Source organism: Ooceraea biroi, chromosome 3 (assembly GCF_003672135.1).
Source record: "Ooceraea biroi isolate clonal line C1 chromosome 3, Obir_v5.4, whole genome shotgun sequence".
Classification (NCBI taxonomy): domain Eukaryota; kingdom Metazoa; phylum Arthropoda; class Insecta; order Hymenoptera; family Formicidae; genus Ooceraea; species Ooceraea biroi.
In genome coordinates this window covers 9,885,257-9,913,127 of record NC_039508.1, presented here as the reverse complement: position 1 = coordinate 9,913,127, position 27,871 = coordinate 9,885,257, and the positions used below count along the sequence as shown (strand labels likewise).

The following is a 27,871-nucleotide window of genomic DNA, read 5'->3' as shown; positions in this document are numbered from 1 at the left end:
AAATCTCGGCTATTTGTCTCCACGTTCGATGATGCTATTATCGATTCTGGTCTTCCAAAAATATTACCTTGGGTCTCTATAAAAAAGACTAGCTGGAATTTAGGAGCAATGCGGCGAAGAAGATTTATGAAACGCGACGCGGTCCTCGAAAACGGAGTACGCAACGATACGCCTCGTCTCTCGTACGTCATTTCGTTGCAAGTTTAAAAATACGAGATACATTCGAGACAACGCGAGAAACACAGGGTGTCCCTAAGCTAAGGGATCGAAATGCCTAAGAGAAATGGAAGGATATGAAAAAGACGCATCACTCAAAAATAAAACGGATATAAGGACGTAAAGTACAAAGAGATAGCAGATACATAAATAACGAAGATGTACGAGAAATCTTGAGGATTTCGCGAGTCAGTAGTATAGTTCTATTTTCGAAGAAATTTAGCGACATTCTTCCTCGACGTTTAAATTCTTTAATCCAAGTCTTTTATAGAATTTACGATATATTTGGATAAAAATGTGAAATTTTTAGCAGGTAAAGTGTAGCGCAGAAATTGTTTCTCGAAATAAAAACGTGTATATATATCTCTCTCAAGTATTCGGGTCTATCCGTTCCAGGAGAATCTGCCACCGGTCAATCCCAGGGAAGAGTCGCAGGAACGTCGGCGGAAGCGGAACTCTCACGAGAGCGATTCGCGGGAACGACTGACGGAGAAATCTGTGACAGAGAAACCGCCGATCGATCTTGCCAGCATCACCGATTGCTGCTGCATCGGTCCACGATCGCGACTTCCACTTCCGCGGATCCCGCCGGCGGTCTCCTCCTCGATGACGATAGCCTCGACGTCGTCCACGTTGTCTTCGTCGACGTCCCCGTCGTCATCGTCGTGTCCTTCGATCGTTGCTAGTAGTTATCCGACTGTAACTACTAGCGGAGGTACCGCTAGCGGCTGTACGTCTCCTCTTCCTGCTTATGCCACGGACGTCGTGGAGACGACGCCGACGCTCGCTAATAATAGTCGCGGCACGGTGCAAACGTCGGTGGGGAACATCGGCACTAGCCAGCAGCCACACCACTACCAGCACCAACATCATCACCATCACCACCACCACCACCACCACCACCAACAGCATTATCCACAAACAGCTGTAGCGGCGGCGGCGGCGGTAACGTCGTCGTACTCGCCGCCGACAACGACGCCGACCTCCTCATCCTCGACGTTGCACGGCTACTCGTCTGGCGTCCCGACGACGACGCAGACCGTCTCCGTGCCGCGGCAGCTCGCGCAGTGGACCAAGCATCAGACGCTCAAGCTCCAGGTACTCGCTTCAATCGATCGCGCATCGATATCGATCGAGTGCTGCACGCTTTTTCGTTCGATTTGAGTTGTTTTTCATAACTCGTCAGTGAATAATCGTTTCCCGATGGGCACTCGATCGCGTTCGTCTAGTTTGCACGAGAATCAATCTTTGCGCATAGATCCCGTGAGGTGCGAGAGGTGGTATACAAGGTGGAGTGGCTTAGGTCCGAAAGACTCTATGTCAGCAGTCCCGAGGTAGGTCTCAAGGCCGTTGCAGGTACTCGATATCCGAATAATGAGTTACTGCTAATGATAGATTCGATATTATCATAGATGATCATTGTAAACAGGTTTTGTCAAGATTCAAGGATGGCCTTTGTCCTGAGGAAAGTTTTAACTTCTTCTTAGTTGCGATGTGTATTATTCTGCTACAATTAGGAGAAACAATATTTTGTTTTCATTTTCCTTTAAATAGATATATGACATTACATTTTGTTTTCTTAAAAAGAAAAATAGCGGAATCTTTCAAAGAATTGGAAGAGTAGATTCTTTTTCCAAAAATGTCATTTGAAAAATTTACTTTAAATCTTTACTTCTAAGATACGTTTAATTAAAAAACAAAAACTATTATTTTCTATTAAGTAGACTTGTGTATAACTATCTCTTTTGTTCAGTTTGTTTTTATTTTTATGAAACTGTTAATACATTTACACTTTGTCCCGAGATATTCGCAACGTTTCAATGTTTTTGGGCCAAGAAAATTCGTCAGCCCACCAAAATTTGCGCTTAATCTTCCCACAAGTTCCTCCTGCATCTTGATTCCTTCATTAAAATGTTTTGTTAAATTGGATATTCATGCCCGTTCGCTCGACTTTTAGATCGCCTCGCGCGTAGCGACGTAGCATGTTACCGTTCCGACGGAGAAAAGATAGAGACGAGGACGAAAATAGAATATCGCTTCTTCTTCTTCAACTAGACACCTACAAACGCATACGTGTGAGTTTTCGATGTCCTAGGTCTGCCACTTTGCTATGATTACGCTCGTCCGCGTGACATCCTCTCGTTTGCGCGTCGCTACTATTAACGCGCGTCAGTCATTATACAAGCGTGACGTACATTTTGCGTTTATGACGAATTTTGCATTTACTCGCGGAGTATTCTCTCTGCCATCCCTATTGCCACTGGACAACATTGCTGTTTTACTTTTTCAAAAATTTTATCTGAAGGTTTAAGGTTTAAGTTCATTCTAGATAGTATTACAGGTAACTGGTAAAAAAGGCAAATTATTCATTTCATGAATTTGTTTAACGTATCTATGAACTGAAACGTTACTGATATCGCGAAATTTATTTGTTTCCTTCTGTCCAACTATAGGAACCAGCAGTGATAGCGGTGGACCGACTGCACAGGTTTCGATGGAGTGGGGGCGGAGGAGGAAGTGGCAAAAAGTCCTCTTCCGGCCCCCGCAGCGAGAAGGCTGAACGCCTTCGCGAGCTCACCGAGAAACTGAAAGGACCAGCACCGGTTCCACCACCCAGAAGACCGTCGCGAGTGCAGACTTCTTCTCCTCCTCCAAGCGGATACCAGCCGTTGTCTCAAAATTATCCACAGGTAAGGAATTCCAACGTCCATAGAGATGAGAGCTCAAAGTCTCCTGTTATGCAAAACGAGTGATATATTATATATATTTCTATATATTTCTCATCATTAGACTTTTTTACATTTTTTTATGTCCATGCATTCAAGAAGCATACTTACTTGTTACAAGTACGTTGTTGAGACTCCAATTATATGAAGTAAGGATATTTCAAATTTAGGATGATTCAAATTTAACCGTAAATCAAGTAAAATCTAATTAAACACTTTTCTCAGACGGGTTCGAGTCCAAATTGTGGCCGTTGCGACACTCGTCCATCTCATCGCAGCTACACGTATAGCGAGGGTAGTCAACATGGCGGCAACAATCAACAACTTCAGCAAAGGCAACAGCAGCAGCAGCAGCAGCAGCACCAGGAACATCAACGACAAGAACATCCGAAAACGATCATCCGCAGTGAGAGTGTCAGTGAAGAATGTCTCAGTGATCGCACGGGAAACAATGTGTACCGGAAGCCCTGCCACGACTCGAGGAAATCTTCGAGACCGGGCAAACTCGAGAGAAACAGTGGTGACGTCAGTGACCTTAGGAGTGAGCCGAACGCCAGTGCGGAGGCGGTGAAACATTTGAGACAGTACAGTGATTCCGTGGTGGACAGTGCTACGAGTGTGGACGATCTGTGCGATAACCTGAATGCCGCTTCCGTTGGTGGCAGTGAGGGAGAGGCCCGGGATGCCATCACCAGGCTGGAACCGCGTGGGTTGCTCGGTTTTCACAGGGTCAGCGCGCCCTACAGAAGTGCCTCCTTCGGCCAGGTGGACTTTAATCAAGGTAAGTCTTTTATGCACGCTATGAAGCTAGCCGAGCTTATTAGGTATCTTGACAGCTGGGTCTAATTAAAATAATTACAGCAAGTACATTATGCTTACCGTAACATTTACGTCATCGTTCATCAATCATTGTTGCATTGAATTCAATATCGCCATACTCGAAAAATATGTTTAGGACTTTGTTCTCTTGATTCCGTGTATGTGTGTGTGTATGCAGATCGTTATAAAATATCTTTATAGACCCGGAACTCTAAAATAACATCATGATGACAGCCTTGCATTAGGCTTCAACCCTGAACTACATAGCGGTTGCATAATAAGAATATCAAGTTATAATTTTAATATAAGGGATTAAAGATTATCGAAACAAAAAAGGTTTAAGAAAAATGAAAGAAGGAAAAAAAGGTTATTAATAGTGGGCTTTTATCATTAAAAGAGTATGTTTTATTACGGAAAATAATATAGAAAATTGTTTGTGAGTAAGAAGTAACTAATCTTGAGGCGATAGCACAGGCGCGAAAACGTGATGCCTCGCTGGCAAGTCGGAAACATTTCATGCTTCCACGGCAACAAATCTTTCGAGACACTTTTTACGCACGAAAAGCGAGCACCGAGGACGGACAAGCAGGTGCTGCCGAGATATCGTCGCCAGGATTTCCGCGCTTGCTCAAGTCTTTTCTTTCCGGAACTGAATATGGAAGCCAAATTTATTTATCTGAATGCTATTTACGCTGTACAGAGATTAGATAAATTTTACCGAATAATCAGATAATTTCCATGTAAATACACGAAAATCTATTGTTCGTACAAGGAACATAATTAGCACAAGATATCTTTTTACGATATCTATAAGATCAAAAACGGAATGTCGTAAAATTATGCAATCTGTTTTTTTATTTAATAATACGGGATATAGTTTTGTATCGTACATCTTAATCGGTCAGCACGTTCTTCGGAACTCCGCCAACGAGGTGCGTGCTGCTTTGCATCTCCGAGATCTTCTCTCGTCTTGCACGGTCTGTTTGTTATTATTGGAATGGTCCACCTCCTCGGTCTAAGAGCGCTGCCAAACTTACGTGACACTCGAGGAGGTAATTAGGACTTCCTCTGGTTCTCTCTCATCTCTGCCGTGTCTCGTCTCGCCTTCTCTCGCGATCAAGAGATGGTCCCACCGTGTTGCTCGGTGCAAGAGCACTAGAGTATTTGGGGAATTCGTTCGAATTTTTGTGAACATTTATTTTTGTGGATTGTCACGTAAATATACAGCAGTAATAGATGCTTAACTTTTCATTTACCAGAGTGATACTGTAATTGTTACGTCAACGCTATTTTAATAATCTGACGCGCAATACACATTCGCTTTAAGAAAAGAGAGAGAGAGAGAGAGAGAGAGAGAGAGAGAGAGAGAGAGAGAGAGAGAGAGAGAAAAGTGCTTCGAAATACTAACTTGGCGTGAATTTCTGCAAGATGCAGATTTTACTTTCAGCGCAAACTCGCACTTTCCACTTGCAGCGAATCGACAGAAAACCCAGCCGATTGCGACATCCAATCGTTCCGAGACCAAAGACGTGCGAGCGAGTACGTTGCCTCGTCGTCGTGGTGACGTTACTCCAGGTGGTTCAACACCTCAGAACAGTCCGAATCGGCAGAGTCCGAGGACTTCGACGCCCAGCGTCGATAGCGCCGTTGGTTCTGCCGAGGGTCTGGGTGTTCCTCAACAGGGAAATCTCGAGGAGATCCGACCGAGAAGCGATGGCTCAGACAGTCTGGCAACTTCCAGCGCACTCACCAGCCCGGAACCTTTGGTTCCGGAGATGAACGAGCCCAGGGTCGATCTGGCACAAACAGACGCGCCCACCGTCGAGGTGGTTAGTCACGAGACGGTTTATCCGATGGTGGAAGGCGCGGAGGAAACCATTCAGAAAGGTAGATCTCAAGAAACAGAAATATTTACTAGCGTGTATCAACATTGCGTGTTATATTTTCGCAAAGTATTTGAATACCTTCAGCTCGAGGTAAAGAACAAACATACCTTCTTCATTTCGTGCGCGTGTACGGCTGTTGTATTTTATAATATTATATTGTTTAGAAGATGAGTTCTCTATCTCGTTGTCTCTCTTAATGACAAACCTCAGGAGTTTCCAACCGCGCTATTATTTTTAACAGAAAAAAAGAACCTCCATCTCGAAAAAGAAAGCAAGACAACGGACATACCGGAATTCCAAAACTATTAGAGAGCTTCAGAAGAGTCTCCATTCGTCGTAACGGATCGATTGTGTATGTGTGTGTGAGAAAGGTATCTTGGTAGGATATAAAACGGAAATACCCTCGCGTGGGAGTCCGCGTGCGCGAACGAGATCTGTTTGCCCGAATTTCGCGCGGCGTTGCTCATCGCGAGGAAACAACGGCAGGAAACGGACGAACAAGGCGAAGAAACGGTGATGATCGTCGCGATGCGAATTGTCGTCATCGGTTGAGAAATGCGCGCCGGTTCATCATTTATTGTGAATAGCGTGGCTCCAGCCGCGCAAGAGCGGCCGCGCGTGAAGTCATCAATGAAGATGGCTATAACTCAATGACGCTCAAACGTCTATTTCCACTCTGGCACCCACCGTTCCGAAAATAGTGCCGCGCGTAAAATAACATGGAACTTGCATGCACCTTTGTACCCGTGTTCCTACCGATGAAAATAGTTCTCTCGTTCTCTCCCTCGTACTTCGATTCCCATTCCGCTCTTCAGCCGTCCAACATCGAGCAAAAATACATCTAGTCTATTTGATTCGACTCTGCGTTGATAAAAGGTGCGATTCTTCATTTAGTCTGATTTAGACGATTGATCGGATTCGCGCAAATTGCCGCGCAAAAAATCAAACCCTTCCCAGTGAATCTCGAAAAGGTCGATCGAAAAACGCTGATCGTTAACGACGATGAAGGAATAACGATGCGAAAATGGTTTTCAGAGAGCAGGATAGAGCCGCACGAGGTAATCATCACACCACCCCCGGAGGAACCGCGTCTGAGTCAAGCGAGCGAGGGCAGCGAGGCACCGAGCGAGACACCCTCGGAGGCGTCCTCGCCGTCCGGCAAAGCGAGACGTAATCGGGGCGACACCAGCAAGAGGAGGAAGGGCGTGTACATAACTCAATGGCCGGAGCCCTTGGACGCGGACAGGAACAAGCTGTCGGCTCAGAGCAGCGAGGAGAGAGACGAGCCACCTGCGACGCCCAGCGACCTGTCGGACTGCGAGGGCCACACGCCTCGAAGGTAACCGGAGAACCTACGCCGGACTCGTCGAAATAGAACGGAAGTGCGCTTGATACGAAGGCGCGCAGATTTAACGCACTCCACTGCCGCTCAAATCCGCGTTAATAATAGCCGTGGTAAAATAATATCGCGCGTAAAGAAAGAATTCTTGCGCGTTTCGATTCTTCGATCATTCGATCTCCTGTCTCGTTGGACTTGTTAAAAATGTAGTATGTAACTTGTTCGTTGTCTCATTCTCACTCAAGATACAGCAAGAGGCCTCTTCGCGGACCGTACGGACAGATGCTGGAGGCCGAAATGGCAAAGCCACGCACCACCGACATAGCACTCGAGGAAGGTCTTCGTCCTCGCAGAAAGATCTCGGCGAATCTCTCGTATAATGCGGGCAGCAACAACAACGGCTCCGAGCCGCCCACGCCTTGCCACCATCGGACGACCTCGAGCCCGACCAAACTCGAGGAACTTCCGGGGCCGAGTCCCGAGTTGCTCGCGGAGCTGCTGAGAGGCTCCTCGGAGAGGGTGGCTCGCGCACCGGCGCATCGAAACGTGAGTCAGATTATCTCGCTTCGATATAAATTGCCAGTTACGCTCATTTATCGCGATACCACGGAGATAAGTATCCTCACGGTTCGTGCACGATGTCCATAGTATCGAGACGTATGTTTGTCATGTGCGTACGTACGCGTTACAACTTACACGAGATGCATAACGTTAATCGAGTTGTCTCGTCGAAAATAATTACTCAATTTTTCTTGTTCCCGTTGAAATTTGTACAAAGTCAAGTCCGCGGTAGTACGCGAAGTAACCAAGAGCTCATTCGAAGTAATTTGAGGTGGTTTCTCGCGTCTCCTTCGTGGTAGATGAATCAATCTCAAGATTGGAGCTGACATTTCGCGCTAAATGCGTGGCATGAGCGCGAGCCAAAGAATTTTGACTCCGTTTCTTCCTCGAATTTCGTTTCTCTTCGGATACAAAGACGCCGATCAGGCTTATCTGCTCGTATCTCTGGCTCGTGCATCGTGCGCTGTAACATGTAGCTGAGAAGGCATCACAAGCGCCAGTAAACTTTCCCATCCTCCCAAATCCGAACGGAACGAATGACCGTGCGTTTGCATTCGCGCGCTTGTTCGACTCCAGCGCCGAAAACATAATCTAATAATAATGTACGGTCATATTTCTCGGATGAGTCTGTCTGTGCCTTGGCCAGTGCACTCGAGATTGGTGTAGTGTCTCTACACATGCGATTCTGGCACGGCGGGGATGTGTGTACGCGGATATTCCTGGCGGGTTAGGCGTACCTGGGGACCGAGCGGTCTTCGACGTCGATGCGACGATTCCCGTGGCATTGCGATCATCTTGACGCAACCGTGCGACCTTGCGCAGTATACGTGCATTTGTCATTTCGTGACCACGAGTCGTCATCGAGTATCGTCTCTGCTTAAGGAGGAAAATGCAATAGATCCGGTTCACTCTAACTTTTATCGGAATTTAAGACATGGCCGAATTTTCGTAGGAATGATTGCCAGCCGAAGATTAACGGGGCTTCTCCAAGAATTTATAGCATATCGCGACGATGCCCACACGCGGCGGAAATTAGTCACGAAAGAAAGCAAATTTTCGTCGTTGAGAGAAAGCAGAGATTGTTTATCACGCGAGGCGAGATGCATACATGGCATTACCTCGATGCACCAGTTATAAACGTCACGCAAACGCGAAATTTTCGATTTGACGATTTCAAGATTTCATTTTTACGCGCATCCTCGTGATAAAAATGCACGCTAAATATCAGCTGTGCATTCGTACGTAGTCGCGTTTTCATCGGGCAACAGGGAACCGTGAATACGACAGACCTTCCATGGACGTCATGTTTATCGTTGACGTCACAAGCCCCGGGCATCGTGAATTTTGCGTTCCATTCATGAATTCTCTTCATCGAGAAGGGAATGACGTAATACTAAACACCAAGCACCGCGTAAAGCTCGATAAGCTCCTCGCTGAGAAAGCACTTTGTGAGGTCCTTTACCACTCGTTTACGATCTGGCTTTACTTTTGTGTACGTTGGCTACGCTTCTTGCCGCCTCGTTGTCGTACTAATGATTATAATGATGTAAAAAAATTGACAACTTTGAAAGGAAATGATGTTTCTATCGTAATGACCGATAAGCTATTTTATCGCAGCCACATTTTAAGATAACAAGAATAAAAGAATGTAGAAATAATTTAATAAATCATTTTTCGATCCATTACATTTAACGTTCGTGTCATTAAGTTTTCTCGTTAATGAATATATCATTCGGTGTCACCGAGATCATTTGATATCGGAGTAGCGACAGCGGCAAGGAGAGTTAAAGCAGTATTCCGATATAGTTGCGCGTTCTTGAAGTAGCAAGTTTCTCTCCTCGACATGCTGGAGCAGCACATGAGGTCCCGAGAATACAAATTCTCTGTCTTATCGGTGCAAGTTTAGAGAAACTGCGGTCCCGATGGTAGAAATTGACGACACGCGCGAGAAAGCGTATGGTGCGAGAGAGATACGTGCTAGGGAAATAATGAAAGACTCGTCGGCTGGCCATAAACTTTCGAACAATAGCGTAATCGTGGTTTCATTGACTGTTGAGAGGTGCGGACGTGACTAGACACGTGGGTGGCATCGGTACACCCGATGACTTTTATTATGTACTCTCCGCTTTTGTGTGTGTGTGTGTGTGTGTGTGTGTGTGTGTGTGTGTGTGTGTATGTGTGTGGCACTCTCAAAAGAATGTAAAGGAATCTCGTGCATGCACCATATTAAACGCGGTTACATTCAATATCGTTGCAATGTTCTCGAAAAAACAAAAAGAAATGCTTGGACAATTCTTTCTCGAGAAATTGTCACTTGGTGTCAAGGGAGGGCCAATAAAAAGATGATTCAGAAATCAAGTTGGACTTGATATATTTTTGTATTTTTCGCAGATTTGACATAACTCTGTATATTCGTACATACAATTCTACTTTTTAAAGTAACATTCTTCAATGCAATGCATTTGCTTAATCGAATATTTTACAAAATGTTTAAACACCCATAAATCCATAAATCTTTCTACTTGCGGAAGAAATGTCACGATTTTGAAGCCGGATGTTACCGAATCCGAGCCGGGCTGATTTCTCAAAGCGCGCAAACAGCAAGAGCGATCATAAATCAGCGACAGCGATGCTTTCGTAACGGTTCGCGACATTTTGATCGGATCGACGAGTGATCATGAAACGACGGCATGATGCATCTATATACGCGACCGTGTGGTGGACCAGGATGTGTGTTGCCGGATAATCTATGAATAAATCGTGTGCAACGCGCGCGGGCAAAGTGGTTGCACCATTCGCCACAGCAACGTTACCCTGGGAAATATTTAAATATTTAACTTATACGTATAAACCACTTGGCCGCCGGCTGATGCCTATGGTTTCGCAAGAGAATACTCGCCGCTGCGCGATATTTAATTCGATCGATTCAGCCTTCGCGCGCGTGAAGCACTTGTGTTCATTGCAAGTAAACAGAATTGCATTTTCATGTCGTACGAACTTTTGCTCGTCTCGTATATATATATTATATAAGAATATATGCACGAAAGCGTTACGAACGATATGAAATAACGTGCAAACAACAAGCTTAATAAGTTAGTAAGTTATATATACAGGGTGTTTCCTAAGTAAGTAGATAGACTTAAGGAGGATATTCCTTGGCTTATTTTAAGAAGAAAAGGTCATATAAACATATGTCCTAAACTGCTTTGTTTTCCAAAAAAAAGTACATCACTGTTTTCGTTCACTTTTCGTTTATTATAGAACAGTTTGTATTATTTGCAAATGAAACAAATGAAAAACAATAGTAACCAAAGAGAAAAATTATAACGAAAAAGAAAATCGTAACTAAAAAGAAAAATAATAACATCACAGTAACTGCTGACAATGTCCACCTGCAGCCATGATACACGCCTCAACTCTCCTTTTCATTGATTGACGTACACGCTCAAAAATACCTGGAGTGTTACGTATTCTTTCACATCCATCTATTATGCGATTTCTGAGATCTTCATTTTGAATAGGTGTAGCGTAAATTAAAGATTTAAGCTGTCCCCATAGAAAAAAATCTACTGGATTTAAGTCTGGGGATCTTGCAGGCCATAAATGGTTTGGTCTTTGAGTACCTCGACCGATCCATCGATTGGCAAACTTCCTGTTCAAAAATTGACCATCCCCACTCCATCCCCACCGCTGTTGACTCGTACTGCAAAAGCACACTATCCGCAAAGTGAACGAAAACAGTGATGTACTTTTTTGGAAAACAAAGCAGTTTAGGACATATGTTTATATGACCTTTTCTTCTTAAAATAAGCCAAGGAATATCCTCTTTAAGTTTGTCTACTTACTTAGGAAACACCCTGTATATGTATAACTTACTAACTTGATTATTACACTACAAGCTTGTTGTTTGCACGTTATTTCATACCGTTCGTAACGCTTTCGTGCATATATTCTTTTTATACATATAATAATGTTTAATTTATAAAGTTTATTATTTCAAATGCGTATAAACCAATGATGTAAGCTCGTGAATCAACATGGATTTACATGCGCAATTTGTATGCTGCGGCAAGAGCGAGCGGTGCGATATATCTCATCTTGCAAGAGAGCCTTATAATCTGTAAAAAGCGCGTCGGAAAAGTATGAAACTGCATCCTGACGCGCGCCGTAGATTTCAGCGCAGACTAAACAAGCGTCGCTGAAATAAATATGGACCGCGGCACGTTGCAAAAATGTTTTCTCATAGACTAATTCAGAGCGCGCGAATGCCAAGAGTCTCGTAATCGCGTACGTATTCCAAAGAGAAATTGTCCTTTCGCTCGTCTCGATGACATCTGCGTCGACATTGCCCCTTTGAACCAACTCCCGCTGCTACACGATGATCTTTATATCTAGTCTTGTTGTCAAGAAAGTTCCTCCCCCTCTCTCTCTCTCTATCTATCTATCTTTCTGATGGTTTTATTAATGTAAAAGCAATAAAGTCTGATTAAGAACGAGATTTATATTTGAAACAATGAGAAACGAATACTCGTGGACGATTGCATTAATCAGTATCTCGGCTTTTGCTAGTCTATTTGAGATCTAATTTCGCCGAGTTATTTTGCAGTCACTAGGACTCAAGAATTGAAATAATCCAGCTAAAGAGCCAGTTGAAAAGGCTCCATTTCTCCTTTCGTCGCGTCTCTGTTTCATTGAAATGCATCGTCGACGCATCATTCCTCTGGCAGCAACGCTGTGCCGCTTCCGGCGTACGCGCGCGGGTGGCGGAAATTGATGGTCGTTATCGAATAAGAAGGAAGCGGCGGCGGTCTTAATAGACATCTGTTTATTACGATGCATTTGAATTCTCTTGATAGGCTTATCGATCTGCCGTTCTCGTTCGTTGCTGGTAAATACAAACGCGCGCCTTCGTAAAACGGCAATGCCAGCCGGTCATTGTTCTCGCACGCTCGGCTTGCATAAATCGTGCGTTCAACTTCTTTAACGGAATCCTCACGTGGACGAGTTTATTCGGGCGTGAATCCAGGCATTGCCGCAGTGCGGGATAAGTCTGTCCGAGTAAGCGCGCGAGCGCGTGAACAAACGGAGAATAAGCTTGCTGCCTCTCGAAGCGAGCTTCGAGAGTTTACAAACCAAAATGCCGTACGGCTATGAATTAGATCTTTTGAAAGTTATTTGAAAGAACAAAATGTACGGTTACGCGCTTGCGAATAAGTACCTTGGTCTCCTCGGATTCTCGAACATCGTAAAACAGAAATGTCTACCAGCAAATCCAACTACGATCAATGGTCGTTTCTTGTTAAGCAACATTCCTTGCTAAAATGAGCTTTAATTTCAAGTTCGCGATTACAGCGTGCAAGTCTGCAACCATTTTTTTTATCAAGTATGTATTTTATCAAGTATGAATTTTATAAATATTTTATGTGCATGTGTGTGTGTGTGTGTGTGTGTGCGCGCGTGTGTAAAATCAATTATAGAATAACATTTATATGTTTGAATCTCTGTCCGCAAATGTGACGTTAGACACAAACCTGTTGCACAGTGGCAAGCGTTGAAAAGCTTACGTCGGAGACTCGATGCAAGGTCGGGACGAGACCTCGTCTCCTCGTAGGACAAGGTCGCACGAAGGGGAAAGGATGGCGACGGTGGTACAGCGTCAGGATACGGCGGGACGCGTGTAATCCACGTGAAAAGTGCGCCGGCGTCCTGACGCTCAGCTTCCGTCCTCTCCGCCGCTGCTATTCTCTTGGGCATCGATCAGCTTCCTGGTAGCTGTGCGACGGTCGCCAGTTTCAGGCATAACGCCACGTCTAGCTGTTGCATATCGCTGCGGAAAGCTGCGGCGGACAGGTTGTTGCGGAATCGTTCCGTTGCGATCTGTCAGTGTTCCGCTCGTGTTCCGCAGAATCAAACGTGTGCGTCAAAGTATCCCGGTATTGAAAATATTTCAAACGATCGGTGTTTCTCGTCCTCTCGATAGTATTTGATAAATTTCAACAAATTAGTAAGTAATAATCCGTGCGGTGTGCTACACAACAGAACAATCGGGCAGAGATAGATCGGTGTCGATCATCATGAATGTCTCGTTCTCTGGCACGTCGCGCGAAAATAAGATCCACCATCATGTCGAAGCGTATTCTCTGTTCATACTGGACCCAATAAATAGATAAATAATGACACGTGCAAATAGTTAATAAATGCCATATTAATAATAAATAGCGATATGGCAGTGACAGTGCGGGTGAGGTTACGGACGCGTGATATAGTCTCGCATAATTGAGATTGAATATATTAAAAACATTTTGATTGCAAACTCTCGTTAATAGATATTTAACGATAGACATTCTGTGGAAAACTTTGTTTTAATGTGTATGCGATCAAACGCGTTATTTATTTCGCGTTATAATTTTGTATTCTTGTAAGTCGATAGAATTTACATCAAATTAATCAAGTTTGAAAGCTGTCGAATGGATAATTCAATCAACTTTTCTTAGTTTTCTTTCTCTCTCTCTCTCTCTCTCTCTCTCTCTTTCTATTACAATATTATGCAATACAACTATAAATCAATAAGATAACTTAAGATTAAACGATGCTTTTTCGTACACCAAATATTTGGACTTTATAATAACAAAAGATTAAAAGTACAGCATTTTTAAGGAGAAGAATGAATAGAGTACATCATGTTTATCAGAATCTGACAATTCGTCTGTTGTTCCTCGAGAATGGAAGCCACGAGAATGGGATTACCACGTTCGGATCGATTCTCGATCGATGCAATCGCTTTGCGTTATATCATTCTCGATTTGCTTGTGCAGCGTTATATCATCTCATGCCATCCGTTTGTTTTGTTAGGCTCAAATAAGCGAAACGGTAACAGTGGTTGCGTATATGTGGTGCAGCTTTTAAACAAGGTCTAGATATCGTTTTGTTCCGATTTACACACTTTTTTTATGCCAAAAATTAAAATAGCGTTGTGTTGCGTTGAAAGTGTTTAATCGCGATTAGAAAACAAAGATTCGCGAAATTGTGCTCCATTTGATCACGTGGAAATTAATTAATAACCTTCGGTAAACCGCTCCGTCTGACAAAATATTTATTCATCTCCCGCATACATGTAGCAGGCGTAAAACTAAGTGATCGGGTAATAGAGTATCAACTTACATAATGGAATTACGGCTACGACAGAAATCAAATAAAATCACGTGCATCAGACTGCAACACCAATACAAGGCAGATAATCGAATGCGGTAATTCACTTTATCTATATAGCAAAGGTAAAGAGACGTGCTAAAGTTGCGTTTAAAACATTACTGTGTGAGATAAACATACAGGCTTTAAATGAAAAATCATAATAATAAAAAATTATATAATAATAAGAAATAGATACGTAAGTAAAAAAGAAAGCAATAAGAATGAAAAAGACGGCACAATAACTAAAGTGTAAGAAGGAGCATACTACGAAGAATTTATACGCAGCTTCTTTGCAGGCAAATTTTAATTACAATTAAATTTAATTACAATTATGTACGATTTTGAATATTAACGTAAAAATGTACATAGACTGTTCACCTGGCGTAAGGATAAACGCAAAGCGATTGTGATATAACTCTGCAAGTAATTAGCAATAGAAGCTTGCGTAATTAAACGATCATGTAAAAGATCATTATCCTCGCACAACGGAATAGAGGGAGTACAATCGATAATATACAATCGATTCTGTAATCGGGTACAACTTGTTCCAACGAGGAAAGGCCGGAAAGCGCAAAAGGAGAGAGAAAGAGAAGCTCATGCCGGCGGACGAGCTTGCACAAGCTCACTAGAAGGAGGGGACCCTTAGTCACAGCGCTAAATATAACGGGCGATCGTCGGTTCGTTCGTAAACGACGCGTTCGACGCGCGATCGTTTCAAGGCGCGAAAGCTCCGCGCAAACTCCCCCGTGAGCTTTTAAAGAGGCGCTGTCTGAGCGCGTTGGAGCGCGCCGAGTAGGTGTACTACGGACACATCGAGACGCAGCTTTCTTCTCTTCGACACGTGCACCGATTTCATACGGGCAGTCTGCCTTTTACCATTTACCTCGAGTCGGAACTTGTGTAATTTTCAATGTCGACAGCTTCCGATGATATTTTCATTCAAAGTAGCTATCCTTGCTCTTTTCGCTTTCATTTCCTGAAAGCTAATACCATAGAAAATTTCACGTATTTAGCTCTGCTTAAAAAGTCAAGATAGAAACGCGTAGATTGCATTGTATAAATGTTATTCTTTCGATGCAGTTTATCGAGGTGAGAAGAGGCGAGAAGAATTTGCACGCGTGATCGACTTGAAGCCCAAGAATAAAACTTTTCAGAGAACAGCCTTTTGTACTCGTGAGTTTTGCTTCGGTTTCGCCGTTTCTGCCAAGCGCAACAGGTCAAACTGAGAGAGACCGGCACATTGTAAGTTGGACGCGTTTCGCGGTGAGGCTCAATTTCACAGGACGACCGATATCATTTTCACATTGATTGATCAGATTGGTATGCGAATGAAGGTCTATGCTCGCGGAAACTCGCTACAGGTGGCCTACCAGGATGACGATGAACGCTGATCGCAAACTCATCAGTCAGCCGTCAGTGGACAGCGAGAATAACGAGCGCGTCTCTTCCGAACGCGTGGGTAGTTTTCGTTTTTCATGTTTATAGACTAGCCAGAGCTAATTTTGAATGAAAAAAAAAACATTCCAATAGGTTGAGTAAATGTTGAGTAAGCTTCTGACGTACCAAGTGACTCTCAAGCATCGCTAAAAAATTCCAAAGTGTCGTACTCTTTTTTTTTCTCTCTCCCTCTTAAAAGAGACAGATCAGATCAGGTCTTTTAATATATTTAATCTTTTTGTCGAATTAATTAAAAACAAACCTTGTGTATTATTGTTATAATTATTTGATCATGTCTGCATATATCGATTTTTTGCTCATACTGTACATGTTATCTCAAAGTCGAAAAAGTATTTTACGATAAATTGGTATAATGGCGCGTTTCATTATATCATACACATTATTCCTCTAGATTTCAAGTACTTTGTCTTTAATCTCAAAGCCGACGTAACGAACTTATATCTTTCGTGTTTGCATCCATAATGATGCGTAACACCAAGGTGCAGTTTGTCATCTGTATTGCATAATCACCATAATCAAGCGCATTGCGTCGTACGTACGCACGCACGTGTGCTTACGGAAGGCGCACACGTGAGATCTTCATCACGAGGCAATGTCATCATCAAGTGACAGCTGTGTTTGGTCTCCTTCGCTCTCCTTCTCCTTTTCTCAAACATTACTCAACGAATACTTCAATGATCGTCCTTTCTACGTTGCAGGATACGAGGACCCACGTGGTGGTGGAGCTTTACGACACGGAACGTTCCTACGTGGAGGCGCTACAGATACTAGTCAATGTGAGTACATTTATGGCGCGCGCGCGCGGCCCGATAAATGCAAGAAAAACAGACCAAATCCGCACAAAATTCATATTTTCCAGAAAACATAATAATTCTCTTTTTCTTTTCATTCACATTTTCTTTTAATCATGAAAATCTTTTTCATAACATTACCGAGATACGGTGAATCTTGTTTCATGGTAATATTACAGATCGAACTCGCTCAGAAAATTGCGCAGGCCAATCTCTCGTGAGTCGCGTTACGTCGGAAGAAACAACGTTGCATCTATGCACATTGAAACTGATATTCGTCTTTGCATCTTGTAAACAAACACCCCCGTACGTTTATTCGCTCCGATTAAGCAACACAGAGTTCCGCCCGCGCGAGTTGTTACCCGTTCGATTCAAGCACACCGTCTCCGGCCTGTTGTTTCATTAAATTTCCACTCCGACTTCATAATCACTCTTCGTTAAACAGCGGAAATAGACCACGAATACCAGGTCGTGGCAAATAGTCACGGAAATCGAACCGTTTTGTACGCTTACATAATATTGTAAGAGACGCATTTGCGATTAAACACGTAGCAACGTTACCTTCGTTTTGGAAACTAAACAGTCGAACGGCCATGCTGTAACAATAAACTTTATATTGCGATGGAGTCATTGGATAAAAAGTCCATTTACAGTTAAAATAAATGAAACGATGAGAAAGTTATTTTTACACAGGTAAAAATGTCGTGGTGTATTAATGCACACGACAAAGCAGTAATATACACGTACGTCCCGTAAAAAGAATGTTACTGTCAAATACCGCGATGGTTTTATTCGTGTCGCTTTAAATACAGAAACATTGTTTCGTATGTCTGTAACGCGTAAATTCGTAAGTAATTATTGATAATTATTGGCAGTGCGTGTCAAGGTAGCGCATTAAATGCAATAGATCGCGCTACTCCTCCTTTCGCGAGGTTGCGTTGTGCTCGCAATTGAATTTTCTGCACGTTGATTGCGCGGGTTTGCGTCCTTCGTGGAGTATTTTGTTTAGTGGTATAATGCATCTAATAAACGTTGAAGGGTACGTCATCAACTTGATTATCCAATAATGCGCAAGGCGATTTTACAAATACGCGTGTCGCAAAGGCGCTCGGAATGACAACAACGTCGCTTATCCAAATTCAATTTCCAGCCGTGGATGTCATTAACAAAGCGTGAACACTGAACAGAATAAAAATTGCAGATGCCATTTTAAAGATGTCGCATACGTAGAGTTTTTTCTTCTTTTTCAAGACATCTAAGTTTTCGAAAATAACACAACTTTCTCGAACACACACGGATGCCGCTCGTGACCGTGCCGGAAGTGCTCTCTCGATGTTCACGTGTGCAGCGTGAGACGCGAGTCACATTAACGTGCAACGTGCCCCATACAATTGCGCGGACTGCAGTTGGCGCTTTAATAAAAGCTATCCGGGGAAAACATTGGTTGTAGAACCGATGACGAGACTTTGTTTTAAATAATTACGTGAACGACGCACCGCATTAATTGCATCGTTGTTTTGCCCTGTCTAAGTAATAACAGTAGCAAGTGAAGCAATTATGATAATGTACGCAGGATGTCACGATTGTCACTGTCGGGAAATTAATGCTTTTATCGGACTCGTTTGAGAATATCTTTTACTTGTCAGTTATCACTAATCGCCATAAAATGATTGCATCGCAAACTCGCAAGAAGAAAAGAGAAAAGAAGGAAAATACGAAATCTTATTTCGTGGAAAACTCGTCGAGAAAGAAAGAACAAGAGTACATTATAAAGGCTTCCAAAGTAGAACGTGGCGGTTTTTTCGAGATATAATCGAAAAGAATTTTTCGTGCTATATCCGCAGAATCTCAACGTCACCGCAATGGCGCGTAAGACCGACTTGATTGATATATTTTATAAATAACGCCGTACAACGGGAACCGTTGTCGGCACGTTTGCCGATTATTTAACGACGGCTAACATTATAGCTGATGACGAAAGGGTTGCCGCATTTTTCACGTTGCCAACGCGACCTAGAAAAATAATAGGAAGCGAACTGTCGAGGACGTACAATTTAAGCCGCGCGAGTATTTTCTTGTCTTGATCACGATATCAATGGTGTTGGCGTTAGTTAAACTTAATTCATTTCTCCTTCGGCATTGAAATTCTACCGGTCTAAACTCACGAGTCTTCTTCGGCTCAAAGAACGAAGAATCGAAAAGCTCGCATAGGACGTATAAGAATAATTTTTTTCATCTTTATTTATTACATAATTTATGTATGTCGTAATTTCAATATAGAAATTTAAATTTTTCTAGTTAGAAATGAGGGTATACTTACCATTGGTTTGGCAAAAGAGCAACTTGCGTATTCTCGGTTACCTTAATAAAGAATTGTTTGATAGCCAGAAAGATTACTGGCACGTTTGGAAAATATTATTTTCATTATCTGATATACATTCTAGAAATACCTGCAACCCCTAAAGAGTCCCGAGAATGCCGGTCTGGTGGATGCCGGAACGGTCGACGAGATATTTTATCAGGTAAATATCATATAGATATATTAATGCTACTGTCGTATACAGGTGAAGGAGAGCTTGATGATCACAGATTCAGGAGCAAGATCTAATCGCGCTGAATCGATCCATCTTCGATCTTGCGACAAGCGCCGTGAATCGCGAAACGCTCCATTTGATCCCTAGAGACGCGTTTGAAGCGGTGATTAATTAGCAAGTTGCTAACCATTAATTAGTTGCTGACGAACCGTTGTAAAAAATAACGGATACTTGATCGATAATCTGCTTTGACATTTTGATGTTTAATCGGCTTTCTGACATGATCTCGTAATATTCGCGATGCACACATTACGCAATAACAATTCACTTGCCTGTCGATCAATCAGAGATTAAGTTGTTGACGGGAAACGTTGGTGCATTTTATAGATCCCCGCGCTTCTCAGCCATCATGAGGTATTCTTGGAGGAGCTGCGTAGGCGACTCGACACCTGGGAACTCAGACAGACGATCGGCGACGTCTTCCTCGATGTGGTGAGTTTATATTGTTACTAGATGCGCAGATATCTTTGTGGTCGGACAAGTAATAAATTATGCACGCAACATTATCTACCTTTGCTGTTAACTTTCCTTCAAAGTGTTAACACAGTCAGCAGATCTCGTAATGTTAATTGCCGGTGTATTTTTCTATCCGGTCCGTGTTAATAAATCGACCGACCTCGTGATCATATCATCTCCTTGTATAAACGAATATTTTAAATCTTTGAAATACATTTATTTGTATTGTTCCACACACACACACTCTTTCCGTACACCGTGTATTATATAACAAATACATTGCGACGCAATTTTTCAGGATTTTCTTCGAATGGTGAAATGCATCGGGAAACTAATCGTTACTGCTTCACCATTGTTTGCTACGAATTAATTCTAGTGTATCGAAATTTTTACGCAGCGTTTTACGCGACAAATGTGATTACATATACACATACATATATATTTCTTATTATTATACAATGAAATCTCTAGCATCGTTACGGAATATTTATTATTAAATAATTTTTTACAGTGTCTATTTTATAGTTTCAAGTATAGCCTTCCCCAAGTTATTTGTCGAGCGTTATTTGTTTAACAAATTTTTAATAAGAGTGCTGTAAGATGTAAAAAGAGATATAAACATAAAAAGCTTGTATTATCTCGTAGTTCACAAAGCCGGTGGTACTGGAAACTTATACTCTGTTCCTGGACAATTGGAAGTCTGCAAGGAAGGCGATAAAAACAACGTGCCAAGCGAAGCCAGCCTTTGCACGATTTCTCGAGGTACGCTGCACGTTCTGTCTGCTGCATTTCTCTCTCTCTCTCTCTCTCTCTGTCTATCTGTCTGTCTGTCTGTCTGTCTGTCTCTCTTTCTCTTTGCAACGTGAAGGTTATTATTAAATATAAAATTTTTTCATTCCACGCGTCGTTTCTTAAAGCACTGCTGTCAAACCTGACCTTTCGTAATTTTATCGATATAATTAACTCGTTACTTGATTGCCGGCGTCATCGTCGCCTACTTACCACTTGGATTATCATGGAAACCCCGCGCATCTTCGATATGCTTGGCATCTTGTACTTCGGAATGCGAAGAGCATCAGTTTCTTTAAATGTTCAATTATACGTTACGTATTATTGCACGTTCTCGCAGGCCATTTTTCAAATGACGCCAAGTTTCAAAATATAGAAAGCTTGATATTATTATTATTAGAAATCTAAAATGGACGAAAGTTAATCTTTCTAGTCTGGGATAAAATTATGCGAGGCAAATTATAAAAAGCTCTCAATGGACACAACGGCATCAGAATTTTTGTTATAATTAGACGATGGAACGTGAGCACAAAGGCAAGTTGGGGCTGGACCAGTTATTGATCAAACCCGTGCAAAAGATCCCGCGGTACGAACTGCTGATTCAGAGGTTACTGAAGCATACAGACCCGACACATCCCGATCACGAGCTGCTGCAGGCCGCGCAAAAGGAAGTGCACGAATTGGTCGTGAAGATCAATTGTACGGAAAGGGAATCGCTCGAGTGGGAACAGCAGCAGACTACGTTGAGGGAGGTCCAAGCTCTCGTCGAAGGTCTCGCTGGCATTGTAACGAACGACAGGTAATAATAATCATCGAACCGATTTCTGCCATTATGATTTTTTTACGTCAGTTATCAGCGGTACGAACAGCCGCTCTAAATCGACATAAATCGTATTGATATCACGAATCAACGATAGAACGATATATTTGATTAGTTTTGCTTTCTCCGAAGGCAGTTGGTTACAGATTTACGGTCGAGACGGTTGCAGCCGCGATTTACGATCATTTTTCAGCGTAATATGCTCACGTCAGTGAAATGCCTCAATCACGGATTTATGCACGCACGACGATTTATCGCAACGGGAAAATAGTTATTACATTGGATAATCGTTTTTCACCTTGGCGCGGGCGAGCCGTGGGGACATATGAACATTTAATTTTGGCAAAATACAAGAAAAGAACAGGAAGATATCAAGAACTGACCAAGGTCACTCTACGCATTGTACTCGATCATTTTACAGAATTGACTCCGCTGATAAAAATCTATTTTACCTCTCGCACATTTGGCATTTTCTTCATTCATAAGTATATAAAACAAAATACCCGCTAGGTCGCATGACGTCTTTTGGAATAGCCGTTCTAGAGTAGCCGTTCGAGTCGAGTTTCAAAGATACAAATGGATGAGAAAATGTTTACTGTCTCAGTGGTAGAGTGGTAACATTTTCCAATAAATCGTCCAAGATATCGCTGCGACAGAACCGTCGCGTCGTTCCATTTCACGCGCCTTTCAATCTGTGCCAATCGTGCCGTACGCGTTACATCGTTTTTCCATTGGACTTATTTAGCCGTCGGGCTAGAGAATCGGGCCGTCGGGCTATCGATTACCAATAATGATGCGTACAGTGATGGAAGCTGACCACGGCACGACAATAGGATTCATCGAACTATACAACACGCTATCCGTATTTTTTCTTCCGTAGAGCTTTCGTTCGACACGATCTCGTCACCATAGCGTCGAATCAAGGCACGCGGAAGGAACGAGCTTTATTTCTGTTCTCCGATCTCCTCGTCATCACAAGCATAAAGCGTAGAAGCGGCACGATAAGAAAACCATCGACCTCGTAAGTACTTTTGCGAGAAAACCTATGGTTCGTCGAACGATTTGTATTAAGACTGCAACTTGCATCCGTGTGACGCAACGTCAATTGTTAACTTGCTTTTTCCAATCGATAAACTTTTTCTGCTAAATGTAATTTAGCAAGCAAAAGAAATATAATAAGTGTAAAGAAGAATAATAAAGAATAAAATTTCCAGGAGCACATGTCCAAATAGCCTAGTCGGTCTGCTTGACGCGAACAAGTACAAAATGTTGATGCGAATCCCGCTGGATGATCTCGAGGTCATGAAAGGTATTGTAAAATACCGAATTAATCAATCTTTTTTCATTGATTAGCCGCATTTGAGCATGATTGAGAGATATCGTTTCCAGCCAAAGACGAGAATTTAAGACGAATGGCGCGTGAAGTGGACCATCTACGAGAAGACTGTGCAAAACTGACTCAGCTTCAAGAACTCGCTGCTACCCTGCATGGCGCCAAGCAACAGTTGGAAGATCTTATCAAGGATATGCTGAATCAGGCCCAACGACAACTGGCGGAAAGAAACGCAGCGCATTCGCAGTTAGCTTGCTTGGAACTCACACTCAATACTCAGTAAGCAAATTCTTTCGAGAATTAAATGAGAATTAGATCAAAATTTATGCATAGGGAGAAGAATGAATGATAATGTATAATTATCTTGCGATACGTGCAAACTGTTTGAATTCTTAATTGCTGTAGGAACAAAATGAATCGCTAAATCATCATAATTTGCCTGCGATTACAACCTGTGATCGATTTTATTGCATGTACTGTACTTACAGAACTGGGATCGAAAATATATCCGTCATGTTCGCGAAGCCAGACAAGCGCGCGAGTTGGGAGGAGAGCTTCAATGAAGCCAAACAAAAACTCGGTGAGTGATGTCACATGCCAAGTATTCCACGAGACGATGAAACATGATATAAAAACGATTGAGATACTCGATATCTTTCAATCGGTCACACATTTTCCATTTTCCTCAGCACTTTCAGCCGACAGGAGACCGTGTCCTGAATTCGTCGGACCTTTACCAATCAGAAAAACGCGAGCGGGACTTCAGTTTACCTGCGCAGCACCAACATTGGCGAATGGACAGGGATCGAAGGACGTCTGGGTTTGCAACAGCGACGGTTACGTCGGTCAAGTGTGCGTGCTGAGTCTAAGTCCGGAACCGCCGCAAGTTACATCGTGTAACGGAGTCTGCAACGCTAGGATACTCTGCGTCGCTGGAATACCTGCGTGCACACCTGGGTAAGAAATGGACGTATGCACAGATAGATGCGCAGACATTGTTTGCTGGCGACGGGAGATAATTGAACCGACTAAATCAGTGAAGAAGGAAATGTATCTTTTTAGTTCAAACTCGTGCACATCAAACAACAGTCCATTCATCACAAACAGCAAGAGCGGAATAAGTATATCGGTGCAAGACGTGGATGCCAGTGGCGGTAACATTCAATTAGACAGGTAATAATCCGATCGCGAGCGTAAATTGCGAAATTTCGGAAATTCGACAGTGTTAAATGATTCGTGGCTAGAGACACGATTTATTAATTACAAGACAACAATGAAGCGTACAATAATATTCATCTTTTTTCGCACATTTTACAGTAGCTCGAGCTCCGACGATTCAGACTCGGACGACATTCCATGTGCAGATACGGGCAGCGTGACTCTAAGTGGCGATGTATCGAGTATCGACAACACTAATACGGAGGAAGAGGTGAATCAGCCCACAATGTGGCTAGGAACCGAGGACGGATGCATTCACGTGTACAACTGCAACGACAATATCCGTATTAAGAAGAACAAGGTGAAGATTCAGCATGGTAGCAGCGTGCACTGCATCATGTAAGTTGCTCGTTAATTCTTTTATTTTTTATTACGAAAGAATAAGGATATTATTTTGCGCGATCGACGATATTGCAATGGTTGCTTTGTGGTTCCAGATACTTGGATAACAAGGTGTTTGTCTCTCTTGCTAATGGAGACGTTACCGTTTACGCTCGGGACCACGGTACGATCCTCGATACTCGATAATATCTTTTTACGCTTGATATTGAAACTATTTATAAAATCTATATGATAAAATTCCACTTTATTGAATTTCGTTTCACTTGTTTTCTTTATCACGTCAGCCGGTGGATGGAACACTCCGGATCCAACGACGGTATCTGTTGGAACGGTAGCATCACCGGTGACTAAAATGCTGTCCGTTTCTGGAAAGCTCTGGTGTGGCTGCCACAACAGCGTAAAAGTTCTCAACACTCACACGTTGGATATCGAGCACACTTTCATCGTGAGCAGTGACGTGAGCCGCGCCGTTTCCTGTATGGCAAATTCCGGGGGTTTAGGTGTTTGGATCTCATTACACAATAGCGCTGTGTTGAGGCTCTTCCACTCCGGTAACTACGAGTGCCTGACGGATATCAATATCGCGCCAGCTGTCACCAAGATGCTTGCCAGTAAGTCTCAAATCTCGAACAATTGTCGAGAAAGATTTAAGAGAGCATGGAAAATAAAAGTTCTGTAATTTGATCGCATCGTGAGACGAGATGCATTTATACTTACGACGACATTTATTTTAACGGAAGCATTAAACTTGCTGCAGGTTGCGATGACATAATTCGACAGCACAAGGCCGCCTGTCTCAGAGTCACCGCACTGTTGGCTTGCAACGAGTTGCTTTGGATCGGCACGAGCGCCGGCGTGCTGCTCACCGTGCCAATTCCCCATATAAAGCCATCTACTCAGAGGATGTCGCAGCCGCCGATCGTGACTGGTGCGTATTGACGTCATCGTTTCTATCGTTTATATCGCTGTTATTATTGCTCCGCGATATAATTAGAAAACTGGCCGACACCCCAAATTGCGCACGTGAAAGGATACAGGAGCGAATGATCAGTGTCAAACTTCTTTTAATGTAGGACCTGACGCCACAATTTATACATTTTATATTTGAAATGTTAAGTATAATAGATTTAATGCAGCCTTCAATCTTTTCTTTTTCGTTTTTTCAACAAATTATACAAAATTTGAATCAATGTTTATTTAGCAAAATCTAACGTTTTGCACAGGAATTCCCCACGGGCATACGGGACACGTGCGGTTTCTCACTTGCGTGGAAACGCCGAATCCTTCGAAACCAGATCCTCGTCCAAAAGTGAATCGTTATTCGCTAAAGTCGAGTAAAACGCAGCAAAACAACATTAATCGCGGAAAACTCTTGGTGATATCCGGTGGAGATGGTTACGAGGATTTCCGTGGACCTCAAGCGTCTGCCGAATTGCAGGCCGGTCGCGAGGACTCTACCAATCACCTGCTGTTGTGGAAAGTGTGATACGATCTTATACGGCCCCAGGTAAAGAACAAGGAAAATCTTTACGGTCACTGAGTTTCACTGAGGATAACTAAGCACTGAATTTTTCAACTGATCGTTAAACATCTATGTCACGTCGCTTTATAAGCACGCTAAAACGAAAAATGAATAACGGGGATATCTTTCACTTATTTTAAAACATGATTTTGTTTTTTCTTCATTTTTCGAGCAATCAGTTTTATTAGACGAAATTGCACATTAAAATAAAACTATGCATAACATTTTATTGGTACCATAAGCTAAATAGAATTTTCCATCATGCTGAATAACGTTCAGACTGATGCAGTAACTACTTTACATCTAGTAAGTATTGTACCGTTTTATTGAAATTTTAAGCATAATATGATGTATCCATCCACCTTCCAGCCTTCAGATTTCTATGATTTCTTATCTGTTCTTGTCGTTATATAAAATTGTTTTTCGAGATAGTAAACTCCTTATATTCTACAAAGTTTATACCCTGTTTTTGGTTGCTTTTGGCATGTTTACATTTAATCGTAAATATCAAAATGTAATGAAGCAAAAAAACTGAGAAATTAATTATACCCTGTCACAAAGAGCAAGTCAAAACAAACTATCTAATGTGACTTTTACACACCTCTTTTTCTTTTTGTATTATACAAGAAAATTATTGCAATAAAACTTGCAGACAAGGGTCGCGGTAAACGAAAGCCGGCATGATACGCCGTGGGAATCGTTGTTGTATGCGCAGCACGCGGGCGGACGTCACCGCCGTCGTCTGATCGTGGCCGATCAGGATGCCAGCGCGCCAGCGCGCCGAGTTTTCAAGGAACGCGGAAGAGTTCTCTGGCTGATATTAGCCGAGTGGATCAAGAGCAAAATGCGGGAGCTACACTATTCTCAGGATGTAAAGAAATATCGGCCACAGTTCGCGCGAGAGTCCGACCGATCGAGGACAATCCCGGACTTGTCTTTATCGTCGATGTGCGATCTTTGAACGGATCACCATTGTCTGTTCGTATCACAAATCACAATCGCGCTAGATTGGTGCGACATGATTTATCAACGACAAATGCTCGATTATCAAGCTACGTATCTGATATTAAGATTGATCCGTTTATCCCAAATGAGAAATTAAAAACAATTGGGTCAACATATTAGATTAGCAAATTAGTAAATAATAAAATAATATATCCTAGTTTATTTTTAGTTCATTTCGAATTGGGCACGTGTCTTTGGTAAATTGTCACAATATCGTACGGAAAGATTGTGGAATTTTGTATTCAATGTAATTTTCAATGTCGATATATATTCATATTCATTGTACACGCGAGGACATGGTCTCAGAATTGAGTCACGTGTTGAGCTAAACTTCTAAATGACACAAAGGTATAAAAGGCGTTTCGAAATGCGTTTGTCATTTTATTTTTAAAGCGTAACGATACCTCTTTTGACGTTTGTGTCATTTGGATTTGGTTCGCGCACGCGAATCCTTTTTTCTTCTTTTAGTTGTTCTTTCTTACCTTGTATATTTAAAATGGGGATGAGTGTGCGAGACTAAACTTTCGAGATAAAATCTTCGCAAGAAGAGTACTGCGCGGAAAAAATTGTTTAGAAAACTGAATGTGCTAATTGAGAGAAACGGACTCTGTCTTGAGCTGAATCATGGCTAAGCATACTACCGTTCCCGAAAAATTGATGGTAGTGAAATGTGATGGTACTTGACGAAGTGTTGAATCGAGCTTATATATGTGTACATGTATCAAAATACTGGCCTAAATCAATTAGCGGATATAAAGATCTATATTTCTTACGACTATTAAAGTGCCAAAAAAGAAAAAAAAAA

General features: G+C 42.5%; 1 protein-coding gene across 6 annotated transcripts; it reads left to right on the top strand.

Moving 5' to 3' along the window:
- Positions 1-564: 564 nt before the first annotated feature.
- LOC105276859 (rho guanine nucleotide exchange factor 17) lies at positions 565-27,871 on the top strand. Of its 6 annotated transcripts, none has more exons than XM_020030900.2 (24): positions 565-1,314; positions 2,670-2,906; positions 3,168-3,723; positions 5,190-5,648; positions 6,683-6,986; positions 7,232-7,532; positions 16,895-16,972; positions 19,432-19,509; positions 19,909-20,013; positions 20,683-20,799; positions 21,339-21,625; positions 22,527-22,667; positions 22,861-22,955; positions 23,036-23,258; positions 23,468-23,559; positions 23,669-23,936; positions 24,042-24,152; positions 24,297-24,536; positions 24,635-24,702; positions 24,824-25,150; positions 25,294-25,467; positions 25,763-26,046; positions 26,341-26,367; positions 26,714-27,871. In XM_020030900.2, the coding sequence occupies exons 1-22, from the start codon at positions 823-825 to the stop codon at positions 26,023-26,025; spliced, it is 5,016 nt and encodes a 1,671-aa protein (XP_019886459.1). In that variant the 5' UTR covers positions 565-822; the 3' UTR covers positions 26,026-26,046; positions 26,341-26,367; positions 26,714-27,871. The 6 variants fall into 6 exon arrangements, with proteins under 6 accessions (XP_019886459.1, XP_026823862.1, XP_026823859.1 ...); XM_026968061.1 differs by having other exon boundaries at positions 808-1,314; positions 5,235-5,648; positions 25,297-25,467; XM_026968058.1 differs by having other exon boundaries at positions 808-1,314; positions 5,235-5,648.

Excerpts from the sequence above, each read along its gene's own strand:
- LOC105276859 (XM_020030900.2), top strand. The coding sequence starts at position 823 with ATGACGATAGCCTCGACGTCGTCCACGTTGTCTTCGTCGACGTCCCCG. Across the intron at positions 16,973-19,431 it reads CGCTACAGATACTAGTCAAT|AAATACCTGCAACCCCTAAA; the intron begins GTGAGTACATTT and ends TATACATTCTAG. Across the intron at positions 24,153-24,296 it reads GGTAACATTCAATTAGACAG|TAGCTCGAGCTCCGACGATT; the intron begins GTAATAATCCGA and ends CACATTTTACAG.